At 59.0% G+C, this 14,588-nt stretch overlaps 2 protein-coding genes across 2 annotated transcripts in view; one reads left to right on the top strand and one right to left on the bottom strand.

Moving 5' to 3' along the window:
* Window positions 1–993: 993 nt before the first annotated feature.
* Window positions 994–11,674, bottom strand: SURF4 (surfeit 4). The gene is made up of 6 exons (XM_059926021.1): window positions 11,476–11,674; window positions 4,351–4,537; window positions 3,647–3,723; window positions 2,967–3,010; window positions 2,336–2,522; window positions 994–1,632 (listed from the first exon to the last, which is right to left on the bottom strand). The coding sequence occupies exons 1-6, from the start codon at window positions 11,521–11,523 to the stop codon at window positions 1,366–1,368; spliced, it is 810 nt and encodes a 269-aa protein (XP_059782004.1). The 5' UTR covers window positions 11,524–11,674; the 3' UTR covers window positions 994–1,365.
* Window positions 11,522–14,588, top strand: part of STKLD1 (serine/threonine kinase like domain containing 1) — a 20,702-nt gene continuing 17,635 nt past the window's right edge. The window contains 3 exon segments of the mRNA XM_059926695.1: window positions 11,522–11,668; window positions 12,000–12,074; window positions 13,759–13,845. Of these exon segments, the coding sequence (XP_059782678.1) occupies window positions 11,522–11,668; window positions 12,000–12,074; window positions 13,759–13,845 (309 nt within the window).

Genomic DNA, 14,588 nt, shown 5'->3' with positions numbered 1-14,588 from the left:
GGCTCTGGCCTGGAAGGTAGACGTGGATCTGGGTTCAGGCCTGGCCCCAGCAGCCCTGGGGAGGCCCTCAGGCTTGCACCCCTAGCTGAGCAAACCGGAGAAGGTGAGATCGGCTCCAAGGCAAGGCTTGCGAGAAGCCTCCAAGGAGGGCCTTGTTGAGTTAGGCCAGCCTCACCGTGTCGGTCTGACCCTGACTCCCCGTGGGAGGCACAGAGGCATCGCTAGGAGGTGGACGAGTGGAGAACAGCAAGAAGCACGCACAGCCCCAGGAAGAGAAACACAGTATAAGGCAATGTTAGGAAACTTGAGATACAGGATTGAGATCCAATAGGTAAGGCATCACAAATCGTAAAAAGTAATTTGGGCTGCATTCAGCATAGCAAATGGACAATCTGAGCAAGCCGCAGCCTCGTGAAGATGGGGGAGTGGTGGCCGCACGGCCTGGGGAGCCCCGCGGGGGAGACGAGTGGGCAGCGCTGGCCCGGCTCTGGCTGTGGCCCTGGGGCAGCTCAGCGTGAGGTAACCGGTCTGAGCGCCCCGCTCCGGCCAGGCCCCCGCAGTGGCAGCTGCCCCCCACCGAGCTGGGCACGCAGGGGGTCCGAGGCCCACGTGCTGCCGGGCCTGGGGGGTGGGTCCCTGCGGGCTCCAGGCAGCCTCCCCGTGGGCCACCGTCCGCACCTTGAGCCACTACCGCTCCCAGGGCGTCGCCCCATAAAAACCGCACCAATCCAAGCCGAGCCTCTTGAGGAAAGCCTTTCACCCTAGACGGCAGCCTTGGCTGCCTCTCTGACACTGCCTTATTCTTTGGGTCTGGGGTTTCTCTATATGCTCTCGCTGTCCCTATAAAGTATCACAATGCAGGGCAGAAACAACGGGGAAGGCACTGGTGCGGGTTTGAACCAGTGTGTTGATGTTGGGCTGGGCCACCCCAAATCATCGAGTAGTTTTAGCTAAAAACGTAAACTTTAAAAAAAATAATAAGAGGGAGACTGCTTTGAATGATACACAAATGTATCTGCTCACAGTACAGCTTGAAGGTCCCCCACCCCAAAAAAGAAACCAAAAAAAAAACAGGACTGAGAGGCCACGGCCAAGCAAGCTGCTCACTCCAAGAAGCCGCGGCCCGCCTTGGGGAGGGAGGTGCTGACCACGGGCCGGCCAGCTCTGCGCGGTCACATACCGGGTGGTGGGTCCAGAGCAGATTTAGCCATCAATTATCAGGTGTCCGCAAATAAAGTTCTCAAAACATCTGTGCCTTTACCAAGGGAGGGGAGGGAAGAGGATACAGAAATGCTGGCAGTTATGTCGAATCCACCCCGAACCAGTCCTCGACGGCCACGGGTCCCAGCCAGGCGGGAGGGTCTGTTACCACTCTTTCTTCTTCTCGTCCATGGACACGCCCCCGGGGCCCAGGGCCACCACCAGGAGCAAGCCTCCGATCACCGACATGGTCTGGAAAAAGTCGTACTTGAGGAAGTCATGCATGGGCTTGTAGACGGGAATGGTCCAGAAGGCGTTGAAATACACGTTGATGGCAAACAGCCACACGACGAGAGTCAAAGCGGCCAGCTTGGTTTTAAAGCCGATGGCCACCAAAATCATCAGAGCCGTGCCCACGATGTTCTGGAGAATCTGCACAGGTTGAAAGGTAAGCAATGGAAATAAACAGGCAGGTTCCAGCTGCCCGTGTCACTGCAGTCTGTGGGCCAGGGTGGAGTGACTCAGGGCGTGCCGAGAGCCGGCATTACAAGCAGGGAAGAAAATCATGTCTCCTGCGATGGGGGCAGCAGAGAAAGCAACGCTTTGAATTGAGAAAGGTTTGGGGAGGGGTAAAAGGTCTCCGATGAACAGGCTGGGATTCACTGGGACCTGCTCCAGTCTGAGCCCGGTGGACCTGTCAGTCACAACCGCAGTCCCCGGCGCTGCTTAGAACCAGACGCTCCCCCCTCCCCAGCACCAGGAGCCCCTCCTGGGGACCCCGCCCGGCCAGGGCCCCGCAGCTCTGTAAGCTACTGGGGGACAGGGACAAAGCCTTCGACTCTGCAGCCCCAACAAAAAGGACACGATAAAGGCAGGAGCGTGAGGAAGGAAAGAGAAACAGGAGCCTGTGCCAGGAACCTTCACCGACAGCCTGGACGGACCCTTCAGCGAGGTCAGGGAGACTCGGGACTTAACTGGTTGGAAAGGCAGCTTCTTGGTGCACAAGAGCTTGGCAGTGTTCTGTTTCCTTTTACAGGACCATCCCAGTGGCCCCTCAGCTATGCTTAGTGCACAAGCCGGGAAGAGGGGGCAGCGCCCCTTCTAGAAGGACAGGGACCCGGCCAGAAACACTTACCGAGAAGAAGCTGGCGTCAAAGTGAAGGAGGGTCATGAACATCAAGACCAGCAAGACCCGGCCTCCGAGCTGCATGTACTGTTTGGGGGAGCTCTCGCGCATGGTGGGGACGCCCGCAAACATGCTCTTCCCTTCGGAACGGGACTCCGCCAGGAGAAGCAACAAGCCTCCGCCCAGGGCCAGGTTCCTGAGGAACGGACAGGCCACGCCAGTCGCTCAGGCTCATCAGGCTCCGTGAGCGCCCGGCGGCCCAGATCGGGAGACCCCGGCAGGAGCAGGGCCTCCGGTGACACCCGCGGACAGGGAAGCCCCACACGACCGGGGACATGGATGCATCCGCGCCACCCTTGGGATGGCCTGGCCTGGGCTCTCCTGCTGACCAGCTGGGCCCCTGGGAGCCAGTGCTTCACTTGGGCCCTCGTCACCCTCATGAGATACAGGGTCGGGAGGGACGACCTCGTTCTCACCTCTGTCCTGGGGGCTCTGGGTGGGGAAGGAAAAGGCTTCACCAACGTCCACTACAGATTCTAAGAAGCATGGTTTGGACCCAAAGAAACTTACTTCAACCAACAGTTACTGAGTTTAGAAACATGACGAAAGTGCACTAAGTCACCAGCCAGAAGGCACCTACCTCATCAGAAACTTCAAGTCCCATAAGATGCTGTAGGCAATCGTCTAAGGAGAACAGAGAAGAGAGAAACTTGAATCTCGGCATTTTCAAACAGATCTGTATTTCTACAGAATTAACAGCATCAGGCAATTCTTCCAGCATAGGTGAGAATCTAAATACAAGACGCACAAAACCCTTTCAGGACACCGGCAGCCCCAAGCTCAGTGTCTCTCAGGGTGCAGTGGTGGCCCCGGATCTAACAAGCCCCCGCTTCCTCGGAGCGGAGCCCAGGACGTTGTGGAGAACATGACGGCTCCGAGACAGCGGTCTGGAGTAAGTGTGTGACACACCTCACGTGAGTAGCTAGGTGCGCTCCTTTATGAATTAGGATGCTAACAAGACAGCGTCCTGGCTGCAGCTGACCCCGTGACTTGTCCCCTTGTCACAGGGAGCTCAGGAAAGTGGCAACAGGTGGATGCCCGGAGTTCGGCCCCTTCCCAGGGTGCTCGGCTGTCCGGCTCTCCTGAGCTTCCACAGCTTGCATGGAGGAAAATCCAGCAATTTCTCAGAAGAGAAAAGGAGTTCCAGGCAGACACACAGAGGGCTGAGAGGGGAGTGAGCCTGAGTCCTCACGAATGCCTTTCGCCAGAAGCTCTGCTCTAACCAGAGAGAGGGTGAGACCCCAGCCACGCGCCGTTTACCTGCAGCGCGATGATGCCGAAGAGCCCAAAGCAGGCGTACTGCACGCAGTTCCTGCTCAACACCAGGATGCAGCCGGCTGGAAAGGAGGGGGGCGAGGGTCAGGGGGCTGTGGCCACCTCCCCGGGCGCTCTGGCGCAGCGGCAGCCCAACCGCCCGCCCCCCAAGCAAAAAGCATCTTCTGGGAGGACTCATGGTAGGCACGGGCCCCCCGCACACGTCCACTGGCCTTTCCTCATCAAAAACACTAGTCCGGAAAGTGGGTCCCTTGCTTACAGAGTCACTGCCCATCAGGAAGAAGCTCAGCTGTGGAGCTGCGGGACAGGCTGGCAAGCGCAAGTCCCGTCCTTGCCCCCTAACGTGCAAGAGAGGGAGCGCTGCCGCCGGAAGACGGTCAGCAGGCGCAGAAGGCAGACCCGAGGCCAACGCAGCTGCACTGGCGTCTGATGCTCTCCCTTCTCTGTTTGCCTGTCGATCCTTCCCAGACACCCTGGCTCTGGGGTGCCTCGGCTCCTCGCTGGCCCACCCGGGCGCCCCCATCTCCAGCACCTCCTGCTCTGGGCACTGGTCACAGGGCCTCAGAGCAACGCAGCCGGGACCACACAGAGCACCCAGCCGCGCGCGGCGGGCCCAGCTCCCAGGCCCGGGCTGCCGCCCTGGCGCGAGGAGCTGCCGACGCACAGCCCCGAGCGCCGGCGCCACTCACTCAGCTGTCCGAGAAGGTTGAGGAACACGAAGGAGGAGGCCAGCAGGTAGCCGCAGCTCCAGGTGGTGTCGATGTAGTCCCGCTGTTCGCCCCACTGGAACCACATGCGGATGCCGTCCTCCAGGAAGGTGCTGATCAGGCAGAGGCGCGCCACGTGCGGCAGGTACTGCTTGGTGACTCGCAGGAACTGCGGGGCCGCGGAAAGCCGAGGGTGAGGGGCCCGGCGCCCGCTCCCAGCACTGCCCGGCGGGTCCGGGCGCGGGACCACCCAAGCCTCCGTCCCGGAGACGAAGGAGCCCGAAGGCGATGCCACGGGCCCGTCCCCGACCTCCTCCGTCATCTCAGCTGCCGTGTGTGTGGCAACTACAGTCGTCACGCGTGGACCTGCCCCAGGACACAGGGCGTGGGCAAGGCAGACTCGCCCAGCGACAGACTGAACCGGCCCTCGGAGGCGACCCAGTCGAGGGTGTCTCTGCCGCGGCACTACCGCCTCTGCACCAGCTCGTTCTCTGTCGTGGGGCGTCCTGCGCCGAAGGCTGTGAGCGGCCTCCCCGGCCTCTCTACCCACCAGTTGCCGTGAGGAACCCCCGCTCCAACTGTGACAGCCCAGACACCTCCAGACACGGCCGCCTCCTGCTCCCTGCGGGCCACGCCATTTACGACGGGTGATTAGGAAACGCACAGGCAAGGCGAAGCTGAGGTACAGGCGTCATGCGGGTGGACCACACGCACTTTCTCTTACCAAGCATTCGAAGCTGAGGTACAAAGGGAGAGAAAGCCTGTGACACACGATAACACAGCAGGAACTCGGGAGAAAGATCGGGGACCCACCCACACGAGGGACATGTCAGGAGCCAGAGTCTAAAGGGCATCGGTGAGTCTGACTCCTCAAAGGGACAGTTGAATGAATGTCACAGCCCCTCTTAGGCCGATTAAACCTGTCGTTGGGATAAACAAAGGTGTATATAAGAGCGTTTCTTGGTGTTTGGTGTTTTGAAGAGCTGCTTAAAGCCCTAGGAAGCGCTAAAGCTGTGCAACAGGGTTAACGAGCCTCGGGCTGCTTCGACCAGCCTTCCGCTCGCCAGCTCTGGCTCGGTGTGCACAGAGAAGCCTCGCCGCCTCCGGGGATCTGGGCCACAGCAGCCTGGCCTGGCTGGCCTGGGAGGGGAGGAGAGAGAGGTGACAAGCCAGGTGTCCTCTCTCCTCCAGTCCTGGAGCTGGAGCCCCGAGGTGTCGCGTCTGCTCAGCCCCTGACCCCCACGGAAGCGGCGCCAGCGTCACAGTGAGGGAGAGACAGACGCGCAGACAGTCCAGCACGCAGGTACGGGCACGGACGCAGGGGCGGAGACTGGAGCTCAGGGCTCTCATCCTGGCTGATACCCGCCCGCCAGCACACTGTGGACTGTGGACAGACCGCGTTACTTTGTGGGGAGGGGGCGGTCTCTACTGTCCTTCTAAAAGTGAGGACAGCTGGGTCCATGGTGGCGAAGATTCTTTCCAACTTTAATGAGCAGAGGAGAAAAGGGAAGGGAAAGGACCCTGTTTAAAAAAAAAAAAGAGGTCCCCAATACTCCTGTATGAATTCTGGAGTCCACGCAGAGAAGAAACACATCAGATCAGGGGCTGCGGGGACAGCTGATGCCACGTGCGCTCCCGTTCCTGCCTCATGGCCCGGATGATTGCAGAATGCCCAGCAACGGTGTAATCACCCAGCCCGTCGAGAGACGAAGGGCACCTCCTCAGCTCTGATGCCCTGGCCCAGCCCAGGAGCCCGGGCGACGACACAGGCCTCGGCTCGGTGTCGAAACCGGGGAGAAGCCACGGCGAGGCCGGCAGAGCCCCACCGGACGGCCGTGCAGACTCGGACCCCCAGGCGGAGCCCGACTCGCCTCCGTGCGGCCCTGCGCCCCCGGGGGAGCGCGCCCACTGCGCCGCAGCCCACAAGACGAGACGGAGGCAGTGTTTAAAGCCTCCGAGACGCGTCTTAATTTGAGTGTCTGGGTCAAGAGGATTAAAGAGCGGCGAGAGAAGGTTCCCTTCGGACACGTATTCATTCCTCCCTCCGCGCGCAGACACGCCAAGGAGACAGACGTCTCTCTGCTTTGGAAAAACACGGCAAAAGTTCAGGCATCTGTGCTCTGAACTAAGCACGAATCTGATTTTCAAAGTCATACGTGGCCTAGGTTTAGGGCTGACGATTTTATACGTCAGGCCGATCCAGAGCCTCTCTTAACCAGCCACCCGCTAATGAGCACCTGTTTGCACTGAACAGGAAAGAAAAAAACTAGGTGTGATAGAACATGAGACCAGACCCAATTTTAATCTTATTGCCTACACACATCTTGGTCTCAACGTGTGGCCCCTGAACCCACGTCACGCTGCCTTAGACAGTGTCCCCCCGGCACAGTAGAAGAGCCCCCGAAGCAGGCACCCAGAAGCCACCTGGCCGGTGCACGTGCTAAGCCGGCCTCCCGCTCACACAAAGGGCCCGAAGGCCGGGGGCTGCCTACTGCCTGCGCACCCGTGGCGGTCACCCGTTCGCTCCACTGGGGTAGCTACACCTGACCTGGGACATAACTCTGGGAATACGGTGATCATGTCCCACAAAGCACGGGAAAACCTACTTTCTCTTAGTATTCAGGACAAAAGGGACCTGAGGAAAGCAGTCTGCAATTCTTGTTTCATGAGAACTTGGAGGCGGAGGAAAGAGGCAGTCAGACTTCCTTGATCACCGAGGACTGGGGCTGCCCTTATCAAGGGCCAGCTCAAGCCTGCACATCCCAGAAGATTAGAACCTGCGGCCAGGTGACTTCCCGCACATCAGGCTGAGTCAGGGCTGGTACTGGAGCTCAGTGACTCACACATGTGCGTCCACCGAGACCCCCGAACCCCCAGTAAGTCTCCCTGAGCACTGCTCTGTAGGGTCACGCAGCACCTCAAGGTCCATGAAGAGATGTCAGGCGGCCCTGAGCTGGAGAGATGGCCTGGCTTTCTTTACTAAAAACCCACGTGGGACAAGGCACCTACCAATAGGAAGGCAGCTCCAGGCTGCACCTGACCTTCCGGGAGAAGCCTCACCAACTACAGCCCCCGCACGCACGCCTCCACCCCGTTCCCCAGAAGAGGCGGGGTGGCTTTTCTGAACCTCCTGTCTAAGATCGGCGAGCAAGGAGGAGTGAGTCAGCCGGCTCCTCTCCGCCCTCTCCCCACTCCTTTTTGGCATAAGGCAGGAAGCCCTTGTTGGGGAGGGGGTGACAGAGCAAAGGAACAAGAGGAAAACACTCAGCGGCCACCCACCACTGTCACCAGAACCCTACCACACTGATGGCCAGCCACGCACTGTTAATCCAGAGCCCTGAGACCTGGGGGCTGTGTACGCCCGGTTCAGTGTCCTGCCAAGGCCATCCTAGCTCTCCAGCGATTGACCAGAGGCCAAGGGGAGCTCCTGGGGGTGAGAGCTTCCAGGACTGGCTCTGTCCTGCCAGAGGACAGGTAGAAATACCAAAGGCCAGGGACCTCCCTGGTGGCGCAATGGTTAAGAATCCGCCTGCCAATGCAGGGGACACAGGTTCGATCCCTGGTGCAAGAGGATCCCACATGCCGCGGAACAACCAAGCCCGTGCGCCACAACTACTGAGCCTGCGCTCTAGAGCCCGCGTGCCACAACTACTGAAGCCCGTGCACCTAGAGCCCGTGCTCCGCAACAAGAGAAGCCACTGCAAAGAGAAGCCCGCGCACCACAACGAAGAGTAGCCCCCGCTCGCCGCAACTAGAGAAAGACCGCGCGTAAGCAACGAAGACCCAATGCAGCCGAAAATAAGTAAATAAATAAATAAATTTATTAAAAAAAAAAAATACCGAAGGCCACACTGGAGAGCAAGGCCTCATGCAGGTTATCTGTCACCTTGGTGACGAACCACCAGGCAGAACCCATTAAGTGCTAATACTCCTATTTACCGGTGCAAATGTGCTTGCAAGTTACAGTCTGCAGACCGGCAGCGGGTTCCAGCTGCAGTGCACGTGCGTAATTTTGGATTGCCGAGATCGTTAGTCTCCGGCTCCTTCCGACCAGTCTCAGATGGCTTCCGAATGCCCAGCTCCCGCAGAGAGCACTCCCAGCACCTTCTCCAGCAGGGGGACTGTCCCTGGCCACCCAGGGCAAGGAGCTCGATGCCAAAGAGGCAGCTCGGGCACAGCCTGCCAGCGGGAAGTAACCAGACCACTCACCCTGCGCTCGCGCCTCTGCGGACCTGAAGGGAAGGTCGCAGGACGGCCAAGCCACGCGTGGACTCAACACATCGACCCACCACGTGCTGCGCGAGACCACACACACCTCCCTCTCTGCATCTAAAGATGGAAATGCTATGGCCAAGCTCCGGGATCCGGGGGCGCCAGAAGTAGTATATACGGAGGACCTGGCCCAGTGCGGGCGCATCGAAGACTCGGGATTATTGTCCTAACTCTCAGAGGACACACGGCCCTTTTGAGGTCCTGTTCACGGCAGCCCAGACTTTCTGACCAAATCCTGTCACTTCATTTTTGCTTTTGTTTTCTGAAGACAAGGTTAGAAATGTCATATTATACGATCAGTGACTTTGATGACATTTCCCCAGTCCCTTCAAATTAGATCATTTTCATCTTAAAAGCCGGACTCGCAGCACCTTTATTGTTTTAATACTATGGGGGTAAATGCTAAAAACAAAAGCGCCACCCCGGATTTTGTCCATAGGAAGCCACTGCTTTGGCTCTGCCCCCAACTATCTGTCCACATCCTCCTCTCGCACCAAGCCTGCCGCCAGAAGAGGCTCCGAACTTTGGTTGTGACAGCACGCGGAGCCCCGCCCTCCTGAGTCACCCACAGAGGGCCACAGAGGGGTCCGCTGACAGCCGTCACCATCAAGGTGGGCTCTGGTGCTGAAAAACTGACAGCAGGAGCCTGCACTGCCCGACAGACGCAGCCTTGGTCCACGCTGTTTCTCCGGTTTTTAGGCAGCGTGCCCTCTTACGATGCTAGTGCTTTGTGCATTTCCCTTCATTTGTACCAGGAGAGGAACACCAGGCTTTAGAAGCACGTTGTGCGTGGTACTAGCCTGGAGGTCAGAGACGGGGTTTCTCCCGGGGCCGTGGCCCCAGGCCAGCCCAGGAGCCTCCGCACGGCCGGCCTCCCTTCCCATAGTAAACTGGTGCAGGCCAACCCTGTGTGCCCCTCAAGGGCCTTTCTGGTTCCAAGATTCGGCTTCTTTCATTGAAGGCAAACAAAATGCATGGAGGAAAAGAAGAAAGGATTATGTAAAAAGAGTCTGGTGGTTTTTTTTTTTTTTTTTTTGGCAGTAGGAGGGTTTATCATTTGATACTTGGCAGCAACTTGACTGGAGACATTTTATCTAGATTCGGTTATGAAATTCACTTGCAAAACCAGGGTTTTTCCGGGCTGCAGAGTGAGTGTACGAGGCTCTCATGACTCCCTTGGCTAAAAGGAGCCATCTTCTTAGGTAGTTGCTACTTGGGGAAACAGAATTGGGTCACTAAGATTATGGCAATGAAAACCGACAAACTAAGGAAGCCTACTTGACTTTTGAGAGCTTTCGATATGAATTGTTTCTGAGAGGGATACAATTTTTGGATTGTGTCTGTAAACACAAAATCATGACCTCAGGAAAAACTGTTCCTTCAAGTTGATATGTTTTATCCCCAAACTGGTTTTTAAAATATCAGCTCACAGGAAAGTAGCGCATAGGAGAACCCGACTGGGAGGCCACACAAGAGAGGTACCATCCCTCAAGGGAAACAACAGGAAATCTTGTTCACCAATAACTGATCAGAAAGCGCGCAGCGCGCCCACACACACACACACACACACACACACACACACACACACCCTTCCAAGACGCCCAGCCTCGGAGTATGATGAATTAATACCACCCCCGTAAAAATAAAGAATTTAACCTCACTACTCTTAACTCTGGCAAAGCCACACACACATTAAGTGAACCAAAGAAAGAATGACAGTTGGGCCAGACGTGGATCTTCCCGCAGAGATGGGGCTGGTCGTCTGTAGACATAACGGGATACTTTTAGAAGTAAAAGGTACACGACTGAATAATCACCACCACGTTCTTTGGACCAAGCTTGGTCGAAAGAGAGGGTGGAAGCTGCGTCCTTTCCCCTTTCCAGGATCTGGTTCTGTCCATCTAGTTTTTGAACACCTTTAATGGTGACTCAAGGGCCTGTTTCAAGGGCTTCCCTGTAGCTCGGAAGGCCACCTGTACACCCTTGGAAGGGGAAAGACAGGAAGATAGGCTTCCCCTCCTCCCAGGTTTGTGTACAGACAGATACCCATTCATTTCAGTCTCAGGGCAGAGTCCAAACAGGGAAGGAAAATGCAGGGAAGGGTCAAAGGGACCCTAGGAACCCAACACATCTGGGAAAGAGAAAAGAAAAAGTACTGTGGCTTTCTTCAGTGGGGTGCATACCAGGGCGCCCCCTTTCCTCTGGGAGGACCCCAGGCCTCCAGTCTGACCAACCCCCGTTCAGGATCAGCTCCCCAGCCCGCCCCCGAAGAGTGCCCAGTAAAAGGAGAAGCGTGCAGGGACCACCCAACAGTGTAGAACGCAGAGGACGCGCCCCACGCACCCCGGGGCCTCGGGCCCCTTCTCAGGAGCCGGGGAGGCAGCCACCGACACCCCTCGGCTTCTAGGATGGCCCGGGCCGGGCTGGGGAGGACGGGCCCACCGAGCTGGGCGCCGAAGCAGGGGCCCGGGAACACACCCAGAGCCCGGGTGGGGGGACGGCGCCAGGGCAGGCTGGGCCCGGAGGCCGAGTCTGGGGGTGCCCCCGGCCGGGACGGGCGGCGAGCCCAGGAGGGAGGGCCCTGGTTGGGGGAGGGGGCGCGATCCCTCCGGTGAGATCGGGAGGGGTGAGGGCACGGCCCAGGCCTCGGGGCGGCCCTGCGGGCCGGGGGCCGGCTCCGGGGGCGGCCGGGGTCTCGGGGCCGGGCCCGAGGGGTGCAGGCGGGCCGGGCGGGGGCCCCGGGGGAAATCCAGGAGAGGGGGCCGAGGCGGGCCGGGGGAGGGGGCTCCGGGCGGGAGGCCCGGGGGAGGGGCCGGCCGAGCCCGTAGGCCGCACCTGGTCTGCGAAGTCCTCGGCCGTGCCCATCAGGTCGTTCTGGCCCATGGCGGCGGCGGGAGGCTCGGCTAGCTCGCTCGCTCGCTCCCTCGGCGCTCGGCCCGTCGGCGCCCGCGCCCGCGCCCGCTGCGGCCTCCACAGGAAGTGCCGGCGGCCGGCCTCGCTTCTCGTCCGCGGCTCCAGCGGCTGCCACGTAGGCCAAGCCTTAAAGGGGCCGCGCCGCGGGGCCCGCCCCGGCCGCGCCTTAAAGGGGCCGCGCGCCGCCCGCCGCGCTCAGGCCCCGCCCACCGCACTCGAGGCCCCGCCCCCCCGCTCGAGGCTCCGCCCGCTCCTCCCTGAGGGCCGGCCTGCTGCAGACGCGCGGGTGCCCCAGCGGGCACTGTGACACTGTTCGGGCAGGGAGGGTCCCCGGATCAGGCCAGCACCCGGGGCTGAGGGGCGCCCCCAGCGTGGGGGATGGGCGCTCACCGGACGCGGTCCAGACTGAGCATGCTCAGTTCAGGGTCCGACTCGGCTCGGGCTAGCGGTGCACCCCAGCGCCCAGTGGAGGGGCAGGGAGGCCGGGAGTCTCCCCGCAAGACACCATGGAAAAGTACCAGGTGCCAAGTTGTCCGCTGGTGGGGAGGCGGGGGCGACGAGGGGCCGACGGACAGGGGCGAGCCCAGGACCTGGATCTCCTGCCGCCACCCCCGGCCCCCTACCGGTTTAACGGTCACGAGGGGCCAGTGACCAGGTCCGACCCCAAGGAGGCAAGGGCCCCGTGTTGCAGCCAGTGTTTGCTTCTAGCTCATAGGGTGACCTCGGGTACCTCCAGACGTGACCTCCGGGGTGCCCTTTGCCCCTCTGGGCCTGGGTTTCCCCCTTTCTAAAATGGTGGATGAAAATAAGGCCTCTCCAGTCTGAATATGGAGGATGGAGAACACCTTCATCCTTTTCACCCATGGGTCCATGTGCTTCGGCCCATAGAGACAGGACACCCTAGAACGTTCAGAATTCATAATCAGATGCCCCCAGACTCCTAAAACACCCCATCAGTAGTCCCTAGCTGGGGGAACTTGGGCCTTTTCCAGGGCCTGTGAAAATGTTTAGGACGTGAAAAATTCACAAAACAAAAGGAAAGCTGCAAAATAAAAATAAATGAATGTTTAACTAAGTTGTCAATTTTTTTAACTGTTAGAGTCAGTCTCTGTAAAAAATTCATTAATTTGACAATAATTGGTCAGTTAGATTTTTCTCACTTTGTGAGAATTCCCTTTGTGTGGGAGACTATGGGGTGTCAGCCAGTGGTAAAGCAGGTGAGTTTCTGGGTGACCAGAGAATTTTAAAAGTAGTTACTTTTTCAGGGGGGAAAAAAAAAAGACTTGATCCGAAGACAGGGGTGCATTTTACTGTTTAATTTGCCCCTTAAGAATGCTTAAGTGTGCATTCTTACACCAGCGTAAGCTGCTCAGTACAACACCCCTGTTATTCCCTGAGCGGGATTCAGGCTGCCACAGGGGCTGGATTACAGAATCCTGAAACTTTTCTGGACTCTGAGAATCCTTAGACGCGGGGTTCCACCCACTATGTGCCCTCCTCGGCATCCTGCCCCCTTCCCCCCATCCTCTGATGACTGTAATCCCATCATCCACCCTCACCTATCCCTCAGCCTCCTTGTGCAGAGTTCTGGCATGGCGGCCATCTCTCTGCAGGTCTGGCTCGATGCGCCAGCTCTGGAGTCAGACCCGAGTTCCAGTCGACTCCCGGCCCTCTCAGTTATTAGTGTTGTAGCCTCAGGCAAGGACCCTGCTCCCTGTGCCTCAGTTTCCTCCAGTGTAAACAAGGAGATAGCAACAGCGCCGACTGCGTGGGTGGCTGTAAAGTGCTTGGCACGTGCCAGGCACACACACGGCTGTGACTATGATTGCACCAATTATGGACCAGTTACTTTCTTGTTTGGTTGCCCAGTTTGGAGGTGGATGCCGGAAGCTGGGATCCTAGGGGGCTAGAGAGAGTGAAGAAACCCTCTGCCCCAGGGAGGTGCTGGCTCTTGGATGCCTTGCAGGTCCTCACCACAGACTGGAGAAGGGGTGTGGGGTGGTGGACAGAGCTCCAGAGTCGACCTCAAAGAGATGGGCTCGGGTTCTGCCTTCACAGGCCTCCTCAGCCTTCTGGGCCATTTCCTCGTTTGCCAGCCCACGAGGGAAGTCAGTTAGGAGGACCGGAAAAGACACTGGAGGTGGGCACGCTTTGGAAAGTGAAAAGCTGTGTACGCTTTCCTGAACGCTTCTCTTTTGCTGGTAGATTTTGGACTGGCTGAATCCTGGGGCCTTGGGGGTGAACCTTCTGGTGGAGGAGACAAAAACCAAAGTAAAGCACGTGATAAAGCAGGTAAGAGGCCGTGCCTGTGGCACCCAGTGGGGCTGGCTCCCCAAACACACACCGATCATCCCCATGTTAGAGAAAGGCGATGTGACAGCGGGTTCCTCTCCGCCAGCAGTCACGAAGGAAGATCCAGCGGGCTGGGGGGGCGGATAGACGGGGATGGGGGGGTGACACGAGGCTCCTCGGGCTTCCCCGCCGACTCACCTCTCTCACCCTGATGGAGAAGGAAAGCTCACGTTCGCTCCACCAGCAACCGTACCCACCATTGACGCGGACATCGCGCCCGGCAGCAGCATCGTCTTCTTTCATCTCCCGCCACCTCAGCAAAGCGGGACTGATGACCCCGCTTTACAGCCAAGGATAGGGAGGCTGGAGGGGGTGGCCAGGGACTTGCCCAAGGTCACACAGGTTTAAGGACAGAACGCTGACCCCGGGCCCTTCCTTCACCTCCTCACCAGGGCTGGCACGGCCGGGTGGAGTGCACACCTGCAGGAGGAGAGCCCTTAGCGTGTCCAAGACCAGGCAGTCCAGACGAATGGAGGGTCTAGGGAAGAGCTTCGCTGGTGGCCGCTGCGGGCGCCCTTCCCCCCTGCCAGGCCTCCCGTCTCTGCAGCAGCTCAGCCCCGAGGCAGCAGGGCCAGAAGTTCTACCGGCCTCCTGCTCCACTGCTGGCCGGCTGTGGAGTTGCCCCGTTGTCTCACGGGCCCATGGGGCAGGATGGGTGACTGCCTTCACCATCAAGGAGCTTC

The sequence above is a fragment of the Balaenoptera ricei genome, chromosome 6 (genome assembly GCF_028023285.1).
Source record: "Balaenoptera ricei isolate mBalRic1 chromosome 6, mBalRic1.hap2, whole genome shotgun sequence".
NCBI lineage: Eukaryota > Metazoa > Chordata > Mammalia > Artiodactyla > Balaenopteridae > Balaenoptera > Balaenoptera ricei.
Note: the sequence above shows the minus strand (reverse complement) of the source record. Positions and strands in the feature narration are given on the sequence as shown.

Bases quoted from the DNA above. Each gene is read 5' to 3' on its own strand.
- SURF4 (XM_059926021.1), bottom strand. From the start codon at position 11,523: ATGGGCCAGAACGACCTGATGGGCACGGCCGAGGACTTCGCAGACCAG. The intron at 3,724-4,350 runs GTGAGTGGCGCC...CCTCCTTTCCAG, and splicing joins CAACCTTCTCGGACAGCTGA to CCGGCTGCATCCTGGTGTTG. The intron at 3,011-3,646 runs GTAAACGGCGCG...TGTTCTCCTTAG, and splicing joins TCGGCATCATCGCGCTGCAG to ACGATTGCCTACAGCATCTT.